Source organism: Hippoglossus hippoglossus, chromosome 21 (assembly GCF_009819705.1).
Source record: "Hippoglossus hippoglossus isolate fHipHip1 chromosome 21, fHipHip1.pri, whole genome shotgun sequence".
Taxonomy (NCBI): Eukaryota; Metazoa; Chordata; class Actinopteri; order Pleuronectiformes; family Pleuronectidae; genus Hippoglossus; species Hippoglossus hippoglossus.
Genome location: NC_047171.1, coordinates 22,288,145 through 22,303,618, shown reverse-complemented (window position 1 = coordinate 22,303,618; position 15,474 = coordinate 22,288,145). Strand labels below are relative to the sequence as shown.

The 15,474-nt window shown below is 41.3% G+C and overlaps 1 protein-coding gene across 2 annotated transcripts in view; it reads right to left on the bottom strand.

The window, feature by feature from the left end:
* Positions 1 to 2,390: 2,390 nt before the first annotated feature.
* Positions 2,391 to 15,474, bottom strand: part of LOC117755165 (aryl hydrocarbon receptor-like) — a 40,319-nt gene continuing 27,235 nt past the window's right edge. For both annotated transcript variants that reach the window (XM_034574719.1, XM_034574720.1), the window contains 8 exons: positions 13,727 to 13,816; positions 12,827 to 12,959; positions 11,143 to 11,276; positions 10,470 to 10,672; positions 10,173 to 10,282; positions 7,544 to 7,685; positions 5,484 to 7,083; positions 2,391 to 3,147 (listed from right to left, as the gene is read on the bottom strand). In XM_034574719.1, coding sequence (XP_034430610.1) covers positions 2,998 to 3,147; positions 5,484 to 7,083; positions 7,544 to 7,685; positions 10,173 to 10,282; positions 10,470 to 10,672; positions 11,143 to 11,276; positions 12,827 to 12,959; positions 13,727 to 13,816 — 2,562 coding nt within the window. In that variant the 3' untranslated portion in view covers positions 2,391 to 2,997. The remainder of the gene's footprint in view (positions 3,148 to 5,483; positions 7,084 to 7,543; positions 7,686 to 10,172; positions 10,283 to 10,469; positions 10,673 to 11,142; positions 11,277 to 12,826; positions 12,960 to 13,726; positions 13,817 to 15,474) is intronic.

Genomic DNA, 15,474 nt, shown 5'->3' with positions numbered 1-15,474 from the left:
TACACATCTTTTTTTTCACACTGTTAATAAGTCACATCAATCATATTAAATATAGCAAACATTTCTGCTGTAGAAAATAAAAAGAAAGGGAAAGAAAAACATTTCGAACGACGTGTGTATCACATTTCAACATAAAACATACAGCAATAATATTAATACCGACAGTATGACATTATTTGAACAATTAAATGGAAATCTCTTTTCAGCATCTTTTCTTGATGAAATAACTTGACTCTGCATCATTTTCCAGTAATTTCACTATGTACAAGAAACATTCAGAACTAAATCCTTCCAGTAGAAATGAGATCTCTTTTTAATACTCACATTTGGTTTTTTTCAGTGTTTACTATTCTGTACCTGCCCCAAGATCCTGTGAAGACCCTGAGGTTAGCGACCTGATGATGTAAACATCACAAAGTTTTACTGCCGCTTCAGAGGAAAAGTCTGACATCTTGGAGGAGAAATGGTTTGTTTGTAACTCAGACGATAAATCAGGCGAGGAGATGAATATAATTTTGTTTGTTTGAGTAATAGATTGTAAATAAAATTGAACGATGCCCCCACTTCCTCCCACTATCCAGAAATTAAGCCAAAATACCAACGCTGCCATCTTGTACATTTGGAGTCAGAGTCTGTTCAGTAGGAATCAAGAGAAGGAGCAGCGGTTGCAAGGTCCAATGTAGCAAATTTTTGACTCAATGAGATCAAATACAAAGTCAATGCAAAAATAATTGGGACACAATGACGCAAAAGCCAATGAGCGTTAAGGACGACACTTGCTGACGACAGACCCTGCCACCGACCTAACAAACTGACTCATGATTGGTTGTGCGCAAACTGACTCAGCATGATGTAATTAGGCACAAGATGGTGGCATGTGTATGGGATACTGTGGCTTCATTTCTTGATAGTGGGAGGAAGTGGAGAAGTTGTCCGTCTTTATTTAATATCTCTGGTCTTCTCTCCCTCTGAGCGACAAAGCAAAAAAGATTTATTTTCCTAACACATCAGACTTTTTCTTTAAAACCTCGGGTTTGTTTGTACTGTAATGGACGTGGGTTTGGATTTACTGTAAAAAAAAAAAAAGAAAAAGATTTTGCTGGTTTCCTCAGAAGAGCAACAGCTGCTTCGCAGGAGAACGACAGAGGAGGACATTTTCTATTTCTTTTTTTACATCACTGCTTTTGTTCAAGAACCTGTTTCACACATTAACTTCAAAACAATCCAGAATGCTTACTTGCTGTAGGACATAAATAAATACAGTAAATTAAAACTAAGTGAAATCTCCTAATCAAGTCCGTTAAACTTTCAACAAAATAAGAGAGAAATTAAAAAAGAAAATAAAACTCATCCAAGAGGTCCAAGATTTTTAAAACATTATCAACAACCAAAAAAAAAAAAATTCAAGTGGGGAAAGATGAAAATGATGACACTAATAAATCGTACAAGAGTGTTTGTGCTTGTGAGGACATTAACGCGTCACCTGAAATGTACCTCAAAGTAGGAATAAAAAATACAAACTTGTCCATCTTGCTTCAAAGATAAACAACAACAACAACAAAATAAAAACAGGGTCTGTTGTTCACCAGGGTCCCTGACTACAGATCTGCATTAAGTGGGTGCTTGAAATAAAGTGCAGGATATTTCTAGCCATAATTTCCATATTCTAGACTTTTTTTCCCTCCAAACATACGAAAAATAATCTCATTGTTGACGAGTAAAACTGTTCAACAAAGAAATCACTGAACACGGAAAGATTACATTCTTGTTGCGTGACGAAGAACTATGAGCGGCGCTGACGTCTCCCGTCGACCTTCACTGACAGAGAGCCAGAGTCACGTACGAGCTGCACTGACGGAGGTGACGTGTCGTACGGTGTTCGGATACAAAGACAAGCACATTTTTCCTAACGCTAACACCAGATTATGATTTGAATCTGGAAAATTTGGGACAAATATATGGAACATTTTATAATCATTATCATCATCGATTAATTTGATGATTCTTGACTGATCGATAATTCAGTTTGTCTATAAAATGTCAGAAAATGTCTAAAAATGCAGCTTTGAATAATCTTTGTCAAAAGAGTCCAAAACTCAATGGTTCTGCCACAGGATGCCTGCTGATCACCAACCAGCTGAAGAGGCCGGCTCTACCTCCATGTTTGTTTTTATTTTGAAATTCCTGTGAGATCCAAAGTCTCTGGAAATGATTTAAATGCTGAGTGAGTGGTCCTGCATCTCGCCTGGATCGTCTAGTCTGTGGGTTCTCACGATTAAAAGATTAAAAAACAGTCAAACCTGTCGTGGTGTCTGTGGTCTAACGTAAAAATCAGTTCAGATAAAATCATCTGGTGAGCAGCAGGCAGAAGACAAAGAGAAGCAACAAATCCTGACATTTGAAAGGTTGGAATAAGGAAATGTTTTGTATTTTTCTTTAGAAAATGACCAAACTGATAAATACATTAATTTCCTGTTGTTAATCTGCGGCGAACTTAAAAAATAATTGATCCACCAATAAAACAAAAGTAATCCAGATGTTTGAGGACAAACTGTTTCATCAAACTTTAACAGAAATCCTGCATTAATTGTTTTTTTTAATATAGAGAATAATTGAATTTAAAAGGCTCAGCAGTATCCTAATGTTTAGCTGCCTCGAAAAACCTAAACTGTGCTTTGCGTTGTATCCGAACTCATAAAACTCAGCTTCACAGGAACTCATATTTCCGTCGCTGTATTAAAACAAACTCCACTCAGCTCTCTTGACTGCATTATTGTAAACAAAGGACTCATATGATAATCTGTCTTGAAACACAACACGATGATCCCCTCCTCCCCCCCAAAAGAAATCAAATCCAAATTAAAAAAGAAAAAGAAAAGAAATACACATAGGCCTACGTTTGTTCAGCTTTGTTTGTTATGGTTTCTATAAGGCTGCTCCAGTCATTGTGTGTCTCTGGCCAGTAACAGTGTCTGTTAACTGTTGCTGGTCAGACGGTCAGAGGTAGAAGCCGGTGGCTGGAGGGTCGGGGAGGCTTGACAGAGTCTCAGGGCCGGGCATCTGGACAGTAGGGGGCGCTGGTCCGTTTCCGTTGGGCAGAGCACATCCTCCTGGGAAAGTGCTGTTCAGGATGCAGCCGTTCTCCATCTACACAAGAGGGGAGGAGAGCGCTGTAGTTGCAAAATCATAAAATACAGTAATATATCTGTGATACTGTTGTGTAGATTTTGTGTACACTTTATCACTTTATGAGCTCGTTCCAGCTCTTCATTAAAGCTTTAGACGAGATATTCAAACCCTGATGTTTTGTATGGTTGCATCATTTAAATAAATAAAAGATGATCTGTGTTTTTTTTAATCACCTCTCCCCCAATTCATTCTGATACATGTGACATCTTTGGCTTCAAGATTTATAAACAGTCTGACTTTCAAATGACTGCAGGTCTTTAAAGGGGAAAATTATTTCTATAGATCCATGTAGAATACTTGAAATACCAACCTTAATTTTACCTAAATATCTCACTTGTTACGACGCATCTGTATAAAAAAGCTTTTATCATTTGATGTCTTTTGCTTTTATTATCTATATTATGTTTATTATTAGTTTTACTCTGATTGTTTATTGTAAAGCACTTTGTTACTTGTATTGAAAAGTGCTTTGCAAATAAACTAACAGCTTTAAATACATTAGTATGCACCTCTTGTATTTGAAAGAAATACCATTGTCAGATGTTTTTGATCTTGACGTCTCTGTCTGCCTTAAAATAATCAGCAGTGATCAGACTCCACCACATCTGTTAATCTCCAGATCGGAAAACTCAACGTGTCGTCTTTTAACCGTTAAGGGGAATTGAATTGATCGTCAGGTGATTAATTTTTGTCGAACCAACAATTAAATAAACTAAAAGCTGTTAATTGACAGATGCATGTAGTGATGTAAAAGTTACTGATACACACACCAATATTATGAGTTCATTGGTTTGAATCAGTTAACTGCAAGTGAGACTTAAATCCTCACCTATTTCAACTGAAAACTCTTCTGCATTTTGTCAGTGCAACCACTTTGAAGTGGTTTTACATTTGAATGACAGCCAATATACACAGAGCACATGTGGCCAGTTTATTAGGAACACCTTGATACAACTAATCCAGTCTAATACAACACTCTGGCAAGTGTGATGATGAATCCAACCTGAGAAAACCTTAATCCATTTATCAATATTTCAATCGATGTTTATTACAGTGTTGTGTGTAGTACCATATAAGGTCTCACACTTGTTACAAATATTTTACCAGAATAAAAGATTTATATGCACACACGATATAAAAGGGTGGTGTGGTCCTTCATTAGAGAGGTTGTATAGTGAGGACCATGAAACTAACTCTGGAAATGTCATGGCTGCCTGCTGATTAGAATTTGTACTAAATGTTGACAGATTCCCCTGAGGAGGCAGCAGCTGGACATTTTAAGTATAAAACCATCAGAGGAAAGGTCAGTGTGCGACTGAGATGACTTATCAGTCATCTACAGTGTGTGTGTGTGTGTGTGTGTGTGTGTGTGTGTGTGTGTGTGTGTGTGTGTGTGTGTGTGTGTGTGTGTGTGTGTGTGTGTGTGTGTGTGTGTGTGTGTGTGTGTGTGTGTGTGTGTTTTTGTGTATCAGGAATATCGACAGCAAGTTCAGTTCATAAATGTTGGACATGTTGTGAGCTGTTGTGGACTTTTCATTCCTCCTCTGGGGGAACATGAATGTCTGAACCACACTGAACAACATCCCGTTCAGAAAGTTGTCCACATAAAACACTGAGGGCCAAAAAACTTTCTAAAATCATTGATGTGCAATATCCAAGAGCACATGACAACATTACTGAATGTCTTGTTTTGTCCTACCAACAGTCCTACCAACAGTCCTACCAACAACTTCAATATAAAATGTTAGACCAAGAAATTCAGTAAATTCCAAGTGCTGGGTGTTTCATCGGTTGGCTGATAAAAAATATTTCACAGACATCTGTATTTATGTTTGCTTAAAAACTTTTACTTTCCTAAACATACATTAAAGAAAATATGTGTATTTATGTTAATATTTTACGCAAATTATTTCCTTAATTCAAATGTCTATATATTTGATTTTATTCATATTAGTTATATAGTTATTTATGATAAAGTTTATGGTAAAAATATCAATCTAAACTAAATCAAGTAATTTTACTTGAAAAATTTAAACAAGTAATTTATTATCAAAACAATTGCGGATTAGATTTGTTTATGTCGACTAATTGATTCATTGTAAAAGTATTGGAACTGACCCATAAAGCAAAGAGAAAAGAACATAATCATCATAATCCTAATTTCCATATTTCCTTTAACAGCAGCTAAGAGTGTGAGTGTATATTTCATGGTTTTACACACTGTTCCCAAATCTCATGCATGAACTTCCAGACTCAAACTGATATTAAACCTGTAACGATATCCGTGACCTCACCTTGCTATGATTGGGATCATGAGGCATCTCCGACGTCACCATGCCATAATGGTCTAGCTGCCGGCAGGGTTTAGCCACACCCAGGATCTGCTCCAGGGAGGCGTTGGGGGGAGGGCACTGCGACAGGCCGGTGATGACCTGAGCCAAAGGAACCGAGATCTGCTCCTGCTGCTGTTTGTGGTTCATCCCCTGGAAGGACGAGACCATGGACTCAGCCCCCTGCTGCTGCCCGCTCCTCCCGAACAAACTGCTTCCGCTGATGGTGTAATCTACGTTTTCAACGTCAGCCATACTATAATCCATGCAGGAATCTAGTGAGGTGCTTGTAAGAGGTTTTTGGCTGTTGTCGAGGCAGGCGTTGCTGCCCAGACTCTGGCTGAATCTGTAGTCCTGCCACTGGGACTTCCCAGCTGCGTGCTCTGTGCTGGAGATGCCACACAGTCCGTTGAGGTTGGATGCCTTGTGTTTGGCATGGCACTGCTGTGAGAGCTGGTTCCGCATCCTGGGCTGCTGTTGCTGAAGGTAGTGTTGATGTGTTTGCTGCTGATCCACCGCAGAGGCCTTACCGTTGAAAACAGTCTGTTGCGTGTTCAAGTGTCCCAGCTGGATCCCTACACTGGTGAGAAGGCCTTGCGGCGTCCACTGACCATTAGAAACTGATTGATTTTGCCCCAGCAGCTCTCCATTAACTATCGTGTTCGTCAAATGGTCGCTCTGCTGGCCCCAGTCATGCGTCACTTTACCTGTTCGCATGTTGAGGTGCTGCTGCATCTGCTGCGAGAGCTGCACGATGGGAGCCTGCCCCACCAGGGGAGGCTTGTGATGAGGAAACTGCATTTGCACATTAGTGTCAGAGGTGGGATTACTTTCAGGAAGGGACAATGTTGTAACTGTGGCTGAGGCACTACTAGGAGGCCCCTGGCCCGCGTGCGCTGCGGAATCAGTCTTTCCCTCTATGGTGTCGTAGATATATGAAAGGATCTCGTCGTTTGTCAGCAGGTCGTCCAGCGTGGGCACCCGTTCAGGGTCCATCTCAATTCTGATCATCCGCTCGTCAAGCAACAGCAGCTCCAGGTCCTCAGCGCTTAGCCCCAACCCCTCCAGAGCTCCAAACAGCTCCCCGTTAGAACAACCCCCCTCGTCTGCATCCACCACCCCCTGGCCTTCCAAGGAGAGCGAGTCCAGAGTAGCCAGCAGCGGGTCGAAGCTCGTGTTCGGCTCGGTGCTGCCTGGACCCACCACGCCGTTGCTCGGCTCATCCCAGCTCCGGTGCAAGCTGGAGGATTCAGAGTCAGAAAAGCCCATTTGCTCTCCAAAGAAGGTGCTGTGGAACGACATCTTGGGCTCCAGGGCAGGCTGACAAACGTACACCGACTCATCCTGACTCATGAGCGCCCCCAGGAGGGAGCCGGGGTCCAGACCGTCCCTCATCAGCCTGTCAGTCCGGCTCTTCTTTGATTTGCTTCCGTTTTTCTCGTGGCCTACGTCTCCAAAGCCTGCGATGGGATGGTTGGACTGGTAGAGCAGGGCCTCACCTGTGGCATAGGTGAAGGGCAGATGCATGGAGCGCTTACGCAGGTGTTCTCCTCCCTCTTCATCCCTGTGATGACAGAAAACAGGGTTGTTATCTGGAGACCTCGCAGGGGCAATTCATTATGGGCAAAGTTTCCAGCTTGCGTTTGGTTCTTACCCACTTTTCACATATGTTTAAAATGTTAAGACAATAAATGTCTGCACATAAGTTAAGTCTCCCACAAACGTCTTCAGACCAAACGTATGTCCCAACATTTCCTGTCTCCTGGTGCTTTTTAGTTTGGATGCTTGTGCTATCCTGTACTTTCTATAATGTAAAATGTATCACAATAAAACTAATATTTGAAAATGTGCTAGATAAACTCCGTGCAAAAAGCAGATTAATGCAAAGAGCAGTGGTTATTTGACCCCAGAGAAACTTTGATTTTTATATACACATACATTATAACATTAAATTATTGTTGTTTTGTCCGTCTACTGGTACATTGTGTTGGTTTACAACAAAACATGAAGGGACAGGAACATACAAGAGAGGCCTCTGGGTGGCGATGATGTAGTCCGGTTTGCCGTTCTTGTAAACCAGTCTGGCATTAGCCTGGACCCATTTCCAGCGATTCTCCTTGGTGAGGAGCCGGAACACGGTAAGACCACTTTCTCCTGTCTTCATCACTACAAACATACAAAATAAACACAGGTATAAGTAATAAACTCCACATAGACAATAATATAAACCTCCTTAAAGCACAGAGCAGAGCACTGAGCTGTTAAAATGAAGAAATTCAACGGCCAGACGTCCTGTCAGGTGACTTATTAGGTTATTCAAGGTTATTAGGAGGAGGAGGTTATTTAAGTTTACACAGTAAGCTTCTCTCTACTAGCAGGGCCATGTGGAGTCTTTTTCTGGAGAGAGTCGTACTAGATGCTAGATGCTGGAGTCAAGTTCATGAGGTCACAGCAAAGCTTGATTGTGTGGGCTATGTGTTTCACCCCAGTGTGTGTTTATTTGTCTGTTAGTTTGTAAGCAAGATAACACAAAAACAGGGCAACAGGTTTACATGAAACTTGGTGGAAGGAAATGTTGTGGGTCAGAGGACAACTCAGTACATTTTGGTGCAGATCCGCACATGGGGCAGTTCCAGGAATAGAGTGTTTTGCGAAATCTTTGTTGATTTCTAAGAAAATAGTTCATGGATCTTGCTGAAAAATAAGAATCTGACATATTTACAGGACTGTTACTTATAAGTGTGTGCGGTTTGGTGCTGATCTAAATAAAAAGCGACATTGTAGTTTGTTTCTTTGTTTGTCAGCAGGATTATGCAAAAGCAGCTGAACAGATTCCAACAAAACCTCTCCTTCTTTAACATATCAACTCTTTTTGGACATTTCCCCTGATTTCCGTGGGAATAATTCTTGCATCTACGAGTTTGTGTAATTTAGTGCAGATCCAAATAAAAATCCGGATCTAGTGGATTTAAATGTGATTTCTTAGAGGGGTCGGCTTTTTTAACTGCTGCACGAATACATTTTGTAATCACTTTCAACATCGAAATGGTGGCCTTGGCGAAGGTATGTGACCTACTGAGTCTTTCTAGTAACGTATACATTCACTATATTACAGGGGAGAAAACAGTAAGCTCTAATTGGATCATGAGCACTTTTTATCTTTCTTTAAGCTCATGAATCCAGTTCTGTCATTACGTTGTTGTACAGTTGTGAGAAGAAGAAAAAGGAAGTTGAGAAGGTGACTCAGGCCACAGAATCCCACCCTGACATGATCACATGATCACATGTTGAGATCAGGTGGCTCCTCTGTGCAGAAGCGGCGCTCGCTCCTGCATCTTGATTAAACTGCACTGATCCGTGCACTCCGGCCACGAGAGCGCACTCAGCTACATGTTTGATCTCCGCAATGTTTGTGTGTTTGCTGCTGCAGTATGGATCATCTCTCATGCTTTGCTCATGCACTGGATTTGTGGGCCCTATCCTCTCCTCTGGCAGCTCTGCAGCTTTGCTCAATCTGCTTCGTAATCCAGCAGGATTACTTGTGAAAGCTGTCTGAACTCTCTGACCAGGTTACACCAGGCCTCCCCAACTTTGTTTGAAAACAGAACCAAACTCAAAATAGAAACACGGTTCTGTCAGACAAACAGAAAGACTCATTATCTCTTGGCTTCATTATCTAACAGTGGTTTTCAGACTGTGTTTACATTCAGTCAGACTGATTGTGTTGCAGCAGTTTAGAGGATCATGTTCTGCTCATGAGAAAATCATGTAAAGTCTGGTAAACTGCAACTTGTTACATGATATGTGCGTCCATCCTCCAGAGCATTTGAGCTCATTACCTCCAGCAAGGAGTTTTCCTTTCTTTGCTGTTTGTTTATCCGTCAGCAGGATTACGCAAAAACTACTACACTTTAATTAACATCACAAGACAGAACGTGACAGCATCCCTTTCAATGGTATGCACCGCTCAAGGATGGTTTTTCCCAAATATGCTCTGTGACAAACTCTCTTGCATCCAATAGAAACAAAGGATCCAGCCCGGCACAGAACGCAGAAAGGAGGAAAAGCTGATATTTGTGTGTTTGTTTCTCGAGGGAGAAGAAAAGGCATAAATGAAACAATTCTATCTCAAGTATGACTTGTCTCATGTGAAAATATGAGAAATAGAAACTAAATAGAAACTAAAATGAGGCTGAAGTGAGAATCCCACTCTGGTCTCCCGAGCTGTAGAAGAGCAAACTTTGAACAATACAACTTTTCTTTGAGGTATCCGCTCTCCGAGTGCCCGTCTAGTTTTACAAGTGAAATGGATCCGAAGATGTCTTGTTTATTTTAATAAAGTGTCCTTACATTCATTCATTGAAATTCCCCATCTCTCCCTAATGTCAGCTCTTAACTGTCCAATGTCCCTGGAAAATACTTCAAATGATTGAAACGTGTCAGTTTAAGTGATGTTTACATTGGCAGAGTCTTGAAATGACTTGTAGTTTATTTTTATTGTGCTGATGTCAACCGGTTGACGAATTGAAGTGAGTCAATAAAAGAATAAAAGTGTTTTATATATATATATATATATATATATATGTTAGGAAGCACTGATTATTTCTTCTTCATTGATAAGTGGTACTGATGTATGTTTGTAGCGTCACTTACTTCGGACGTGGTTTTCTGCGCAGTACAACATATCTGCTGCGTGGATGAACTGATACCCAGATCCTCGGACCCGCAGTTCAGCCTCGGTGTACCCCAGTACTATCTTCCCCCTGTGTGTGAAAAGATAGTAATTCACTCAACATTTGTCATATAGGACTGACTGAGGAAATATTCAAAAGAATAACAACAGCAAAACAAATTACACATCTGGATGTAATATATACGAATATTCTCGTGGCTTCTTAAGACTGTGAACTGAGTGTATGTGAACTGTGTGTTGCTCGTTGGTTTCATTACTTTGCGTCACAGGCCAGAGGTGTGAAGTCCAGCTTGTGTTTGGTTCTGAAGATCATGTTCTTGGTCCTGATCTCCAGGATGGACGGAGGCTGCAGAGGAGTGGCGATGGCGAAGAGGGCGAGCTGCGGCGGGGCCTTCCCTCCGTTTTCTTGTCGCTGGTTCTGTCCGTGCAGAAACTTGAGCCGGCCCTGGATGTTCAACGCCTGCAGACAGGAGAGTAAGGCTAAGGAAAGCAGTTTGATAAAAAGTTCTCTTTTTTACATGTACTTAACACGTGTTCATATCTGAGAATGGCATTCATTCACTTGCACATTTAAATAATATAAAGCTGGCAGTTTTATAATTTCTGTAAATCAAACATGTTTGAGGATTATCATGGCAGTTTGGGACTGCCTCTGTAACACTTTACCAAACAACCTGGAATGCCCAAGTTCCCGGACCAGATTTCTCCTCTGATTCTAGATGAGGCACAAAATCTCTGCAGTCGCAGCCCAGTTTAAATCAAATATGCTCCAAAAATGTATGGATTCTTCCTTGGACATTTCCCACCATTGCACCAAGTTTTGATAAAACAGTCAGCAGTCAGGTACAAGTCAATAAAAAGTCAACACTGAAGTCTCATATAAAAACATCTTCACTCCTCATCTTTCCAGTGCTGTAACGTGTAACCTACCAGAAAGCCGGAGGAGTTGTCCAGCAGGCAGCGGAAACGACAAACAAAGCTCCTCTCGAGGAAGGACGAGTTTTCTGGGGGAAGCTGTTCAGGGTTGTAGGTGACCAGAGACGTGCCACTGTCAGGTTCCGTCTCTGTGGGAAACACAACATGAGCCACGTTCAGCTTTAACTCACAATAAATGAAAACAGCTTTATATTGGTCTGTATCTGCAACAGCAGTCGTATAAAGATGATCTAACTTTAAAGACACAGTGACCTGGGATCAAACTGCGTCTGTTTTTATTCCTGAGCTACATTTCACTGTTGTTTTCATATCATCCACTGTAGAAGATGCACTTATGTAATGCTGCCTTGAGCTCGATCTGCCCGAACACAGCGAGCAAGGACGTTTGTTGCAGTTAGAGCGGAGCCAGTGAACCTGCCCTGCGCTGTGGGAATGGGTCAGTTGTGTCACGGCTGCGGGTCTTAACCTGAACACATTGCTCAGAACCAAAGCACAGACGTAAGCATCTTAAAACCCAAATACAGATCTGGGACCACTTCACCTCATAAGCCACAGTGAGGATTACTGGGTCATGTGACCTGACCTGAGGATGGTGTTGTGTACTTAACCATCTAATGTTGATGTCTAAATGAGTATGATCGTAAACAAACACACACACACACACACACACACATACACACACACTTTCTTAAGGCTGCAGTGGATGCAGCACATGTAGCAGGAATACAGATTTTTGGATTGGAGCGATTCTAATTATTCTATCAATTAATAATAACAATGAATAATTAATTATTATTATGAATTAATAAGGTTTTACTGAAAGACTTTTAGAACACTCTTGGTTGAACTGTCGTCGATTTATAGTACAGGTCCGCACTAATGATGATATTTTATCAAATCTTTCCTCTATGTTAGAACCTAGCGTCCAGACTCAAGTGGAATTACAAGTCACTGAAACTGAGATTTTTACGAACGTGTTCCAAAGTGTGTATTCTGTCATGTCTACGTGTAAAACAGAGCGTATAGGAAACAATGACGTCACAGCTTATTTTGCAAATGCTCTCTGTTGCTTTGAATAATGAGCATGTACCTGGAACAACAACAACAGTGCCGACTACTTACCGGTTTCTCTACGTTTGGTTTGCGCTGCTCGGTCTAACTACAATTTTGCAGCAAAATTTTGCATCACTGCACCACATTACCAGCATTCACCCAAATATGATTTGGACTGCAGTGTTATGTGTGTTATTTGCCAAATTGGCCCTGCATGCTTGTTTGAGCGTCAGTTTTAATGCTTCGTCGTCTGGACGGACATATTTTGTAAAATGGAGGGGAAAATATTTATTCAAAAAGTATACACAGTAGTTTGGACAAGGCCTTAGAGGAGTTTTCATAGTCTATGCATCTGCTTTTCTTTGAATTGTCAAAAGATATCATACCCTGCAAGTCCTGCTGATGTAAAGCCAATTTTTACATAAAATCATCCATTTCAGACACACTGTCCCAATCTTGGGTCAAAAATTGTCGAACCCTAATTTTTTAAAACTTCATTTGCAAAATGTGACTCATCATCGTTTTCAAATGTCACTCATAACTCCTTGATTTGGTCCCTGTAGGACCTTACAGATCTGTTGAGGTCGTGATGAAAGGCTCATGTAGGAGAAGAGAGAGCGATCACCTTGGGGGGAGTCCTGGGTGACGGCAACTGCAGCCGCAGCAGGAGGATTCAAAGCCCAGTGCAGGCTTCTCCTGAGCTCCTGCTGGTCCTCCGTGTGGACCAGTTCATAAACACTCTGGTGCATGACGTCCGTCTGAGAGAAATAATGAGATGAAGGATTAGCCAATGACGAAATGAAGAAATTACAAAGGGAGCGATAAACAGGAAGAACGAGTGTGGGTATTTAATTTGTACCACCACTCATCATTGTGTACAAGTCAGTCGTAGACCGACCAGTCCATGTGGCTCCAGGGTCCGTGAGACAAGTTTCCTAAAACCTTATGCCCAAAAGTGAACGTCACTTTTGGATGGTGGTTAAAAGCCAGAGTTGATCTGTCGGGCAGAGATCTGCTGCTCAGTGCAGTTCCCTTCTGTGACGAGTGGTTTCAACTAAAGGCCAAGCTATAAATAGGTCAGGTCTTTTTGCTGTTGTTTGAGCCTCTGTCTCTGCACCATGCAGGGAGTCGACCAATAGATCAAACAAGACCCCCGAGCTGCTCCCAGCAGATGCTGCACGCAAACCATCCATCCAGACCCCACTGTCAGCTGCAAACACCGAGCCTCGAGATGTCTAATACATCAAGTGCTTCTGTGGATTTTCACCACTCTGTGTCTACAAGCCCCAGAAAATGATAAATATGATGGGTTACAATGCTGTAAACACGCTGTTGTCTTCCACTATGAGCAATCCAACGAGATGCTGGAACAATTACTCAGCTGTCTGATTGTAGAAGGGGAATCCCTGGAGTAATGACGATGCAGGCGTTATGACTGTGCAGGCATTGTTGAGGAGAGTGTTGTTGAGACAACTTCTGTAAGTTAAGCAAACAAAAAGAAAAAGACTTGGTGTTAATAGGATACCTGGTGGAAGCCCAGGTAGTCCTGGATGGTGTGAGAGGAGTAGAAGATGGTTCCACTGGCGGTGATGACCAGGACGAAGCCGTTGAGAGCCTGTGGGTCAAACAAAGGAAATTTAGAAGACGTCCATATGTCACATTTAGTCTTGCTGATTATTCTGAATGGGCTTCCAGTCAAAAAACTATTTGTAAGTTTTCTCTGCCACTGATACAAGCCGGGAGCACGGTAACAGTGATGGTCGCTTGCAAGACAAGAGGTTGATCGCTGCTCTCTCTGAGCAGTGCAACTTCTTCAGGGCAGACTGGACGCTGCAGTGACTCTTGGACAGTGGCGAGACAGACCAGACAGCCCGGGGCCAACTATGCAAACTTCAGTGGAATAAAAGAAGTGATAGAAATAGAAGCAACATGAGTGAACACTGGCATCGAGCTCTTGTCGTTTCGGTTGCATTGGTAAGTTAACAGGTGTTAATGCTAACATGGGCTATGCAGCATTAGCAACACTTGTAAAGAAATGGAGAACTGCATTGTGTGTAATGTAGTAAGTAATATATTTCCCTGGCTCTGAAAAACCAAAATGTTGTTTATGAAAATGGTTTGAGTGGATTTCAGGTGATCGCCTGCTCTGTACATTGAAACGCTCAGATCTCCCATTTCCACTGAACTAACCTCGACATTCTCTGCAACTTAGTTTTCAAAAAACAACATTTTGATCATAATTAAAAATATAAAGGGGAGCTTGAAAATGTGTCATTTCTGATTTGGAGTTATATTTAAATCGTGGATGGACACATAACATTTGTCACAGATGCTGCTAATATCATAGTAACATGTTATTTTATTGAAGTGCGAAAAGCCTCCACTCTGTTCTGCTGAATATGTTGTTAAGTTACTCAGTTATTTCAATTCTTCTGTACATCTCTTTTTGTAATTTTGAGAGCTAGCGAGGAAAGGAAGGAAAATGAGGGAACATGTTGAGTAAAATGGAGCGCACTCAGTGTTTCTCTGCAAAGGGGAACAGCTGGTCCAACATTTCCTCCTCACTAAGCACAAACGTGCCCTCCCCTGGTACGACAATATGTCGTAAAAAAAGTGTACTGTACTGTTTGTACTCACAAACAAACAAACAAACAAACACTCATCTGTTTGTAAATTAGTGATGACTAATGCTGGAGACGCCATGTTATTCTTTGGAAAACACACCAGTGATTCACCTCAATTATTTGTGACAGTTCCTCCAAAGTAGAATCTGTTTTGACACAATTATCGTAAACGATCAATTACTAATGCATTTTCTTTTACTGCATTTAAATTTCTATGTAATGTCGGGCAAAGTTTATAAAATTCAAGATTTTTTTTTTTTTGCTATTGGATATGAAAATCTGTGCAGTACAGAGAAACCATGTAGGATTGTCTGCTCGTGAACTTATTGACCTTCCAGCTGAAAATGATTTGCTGCTTTCAAGAACAGGAGCGATGCTTTAAAACTGTTGTAATCAAAAAGGAAAATAAATCTTTCAAACAGGCCAGTTTTTGTTGTCAGAGCAGCACAATTAACCATGTTTCCTCCATTTTCAATCTGAATAATTGATTCGCTCGCAACTCGTGTATAATTCACATGTGTCTGATGTGAAGAACAGCAGAGAAACCGGCGCAGACTTCAGGTTCAGAAATAAACCTTTGCATTCTTCTGCCTGTGAACCGCTCGCTGTCCGTCTCCCCTTTCATCCCGAGGATGAAAAGGAGGACGAG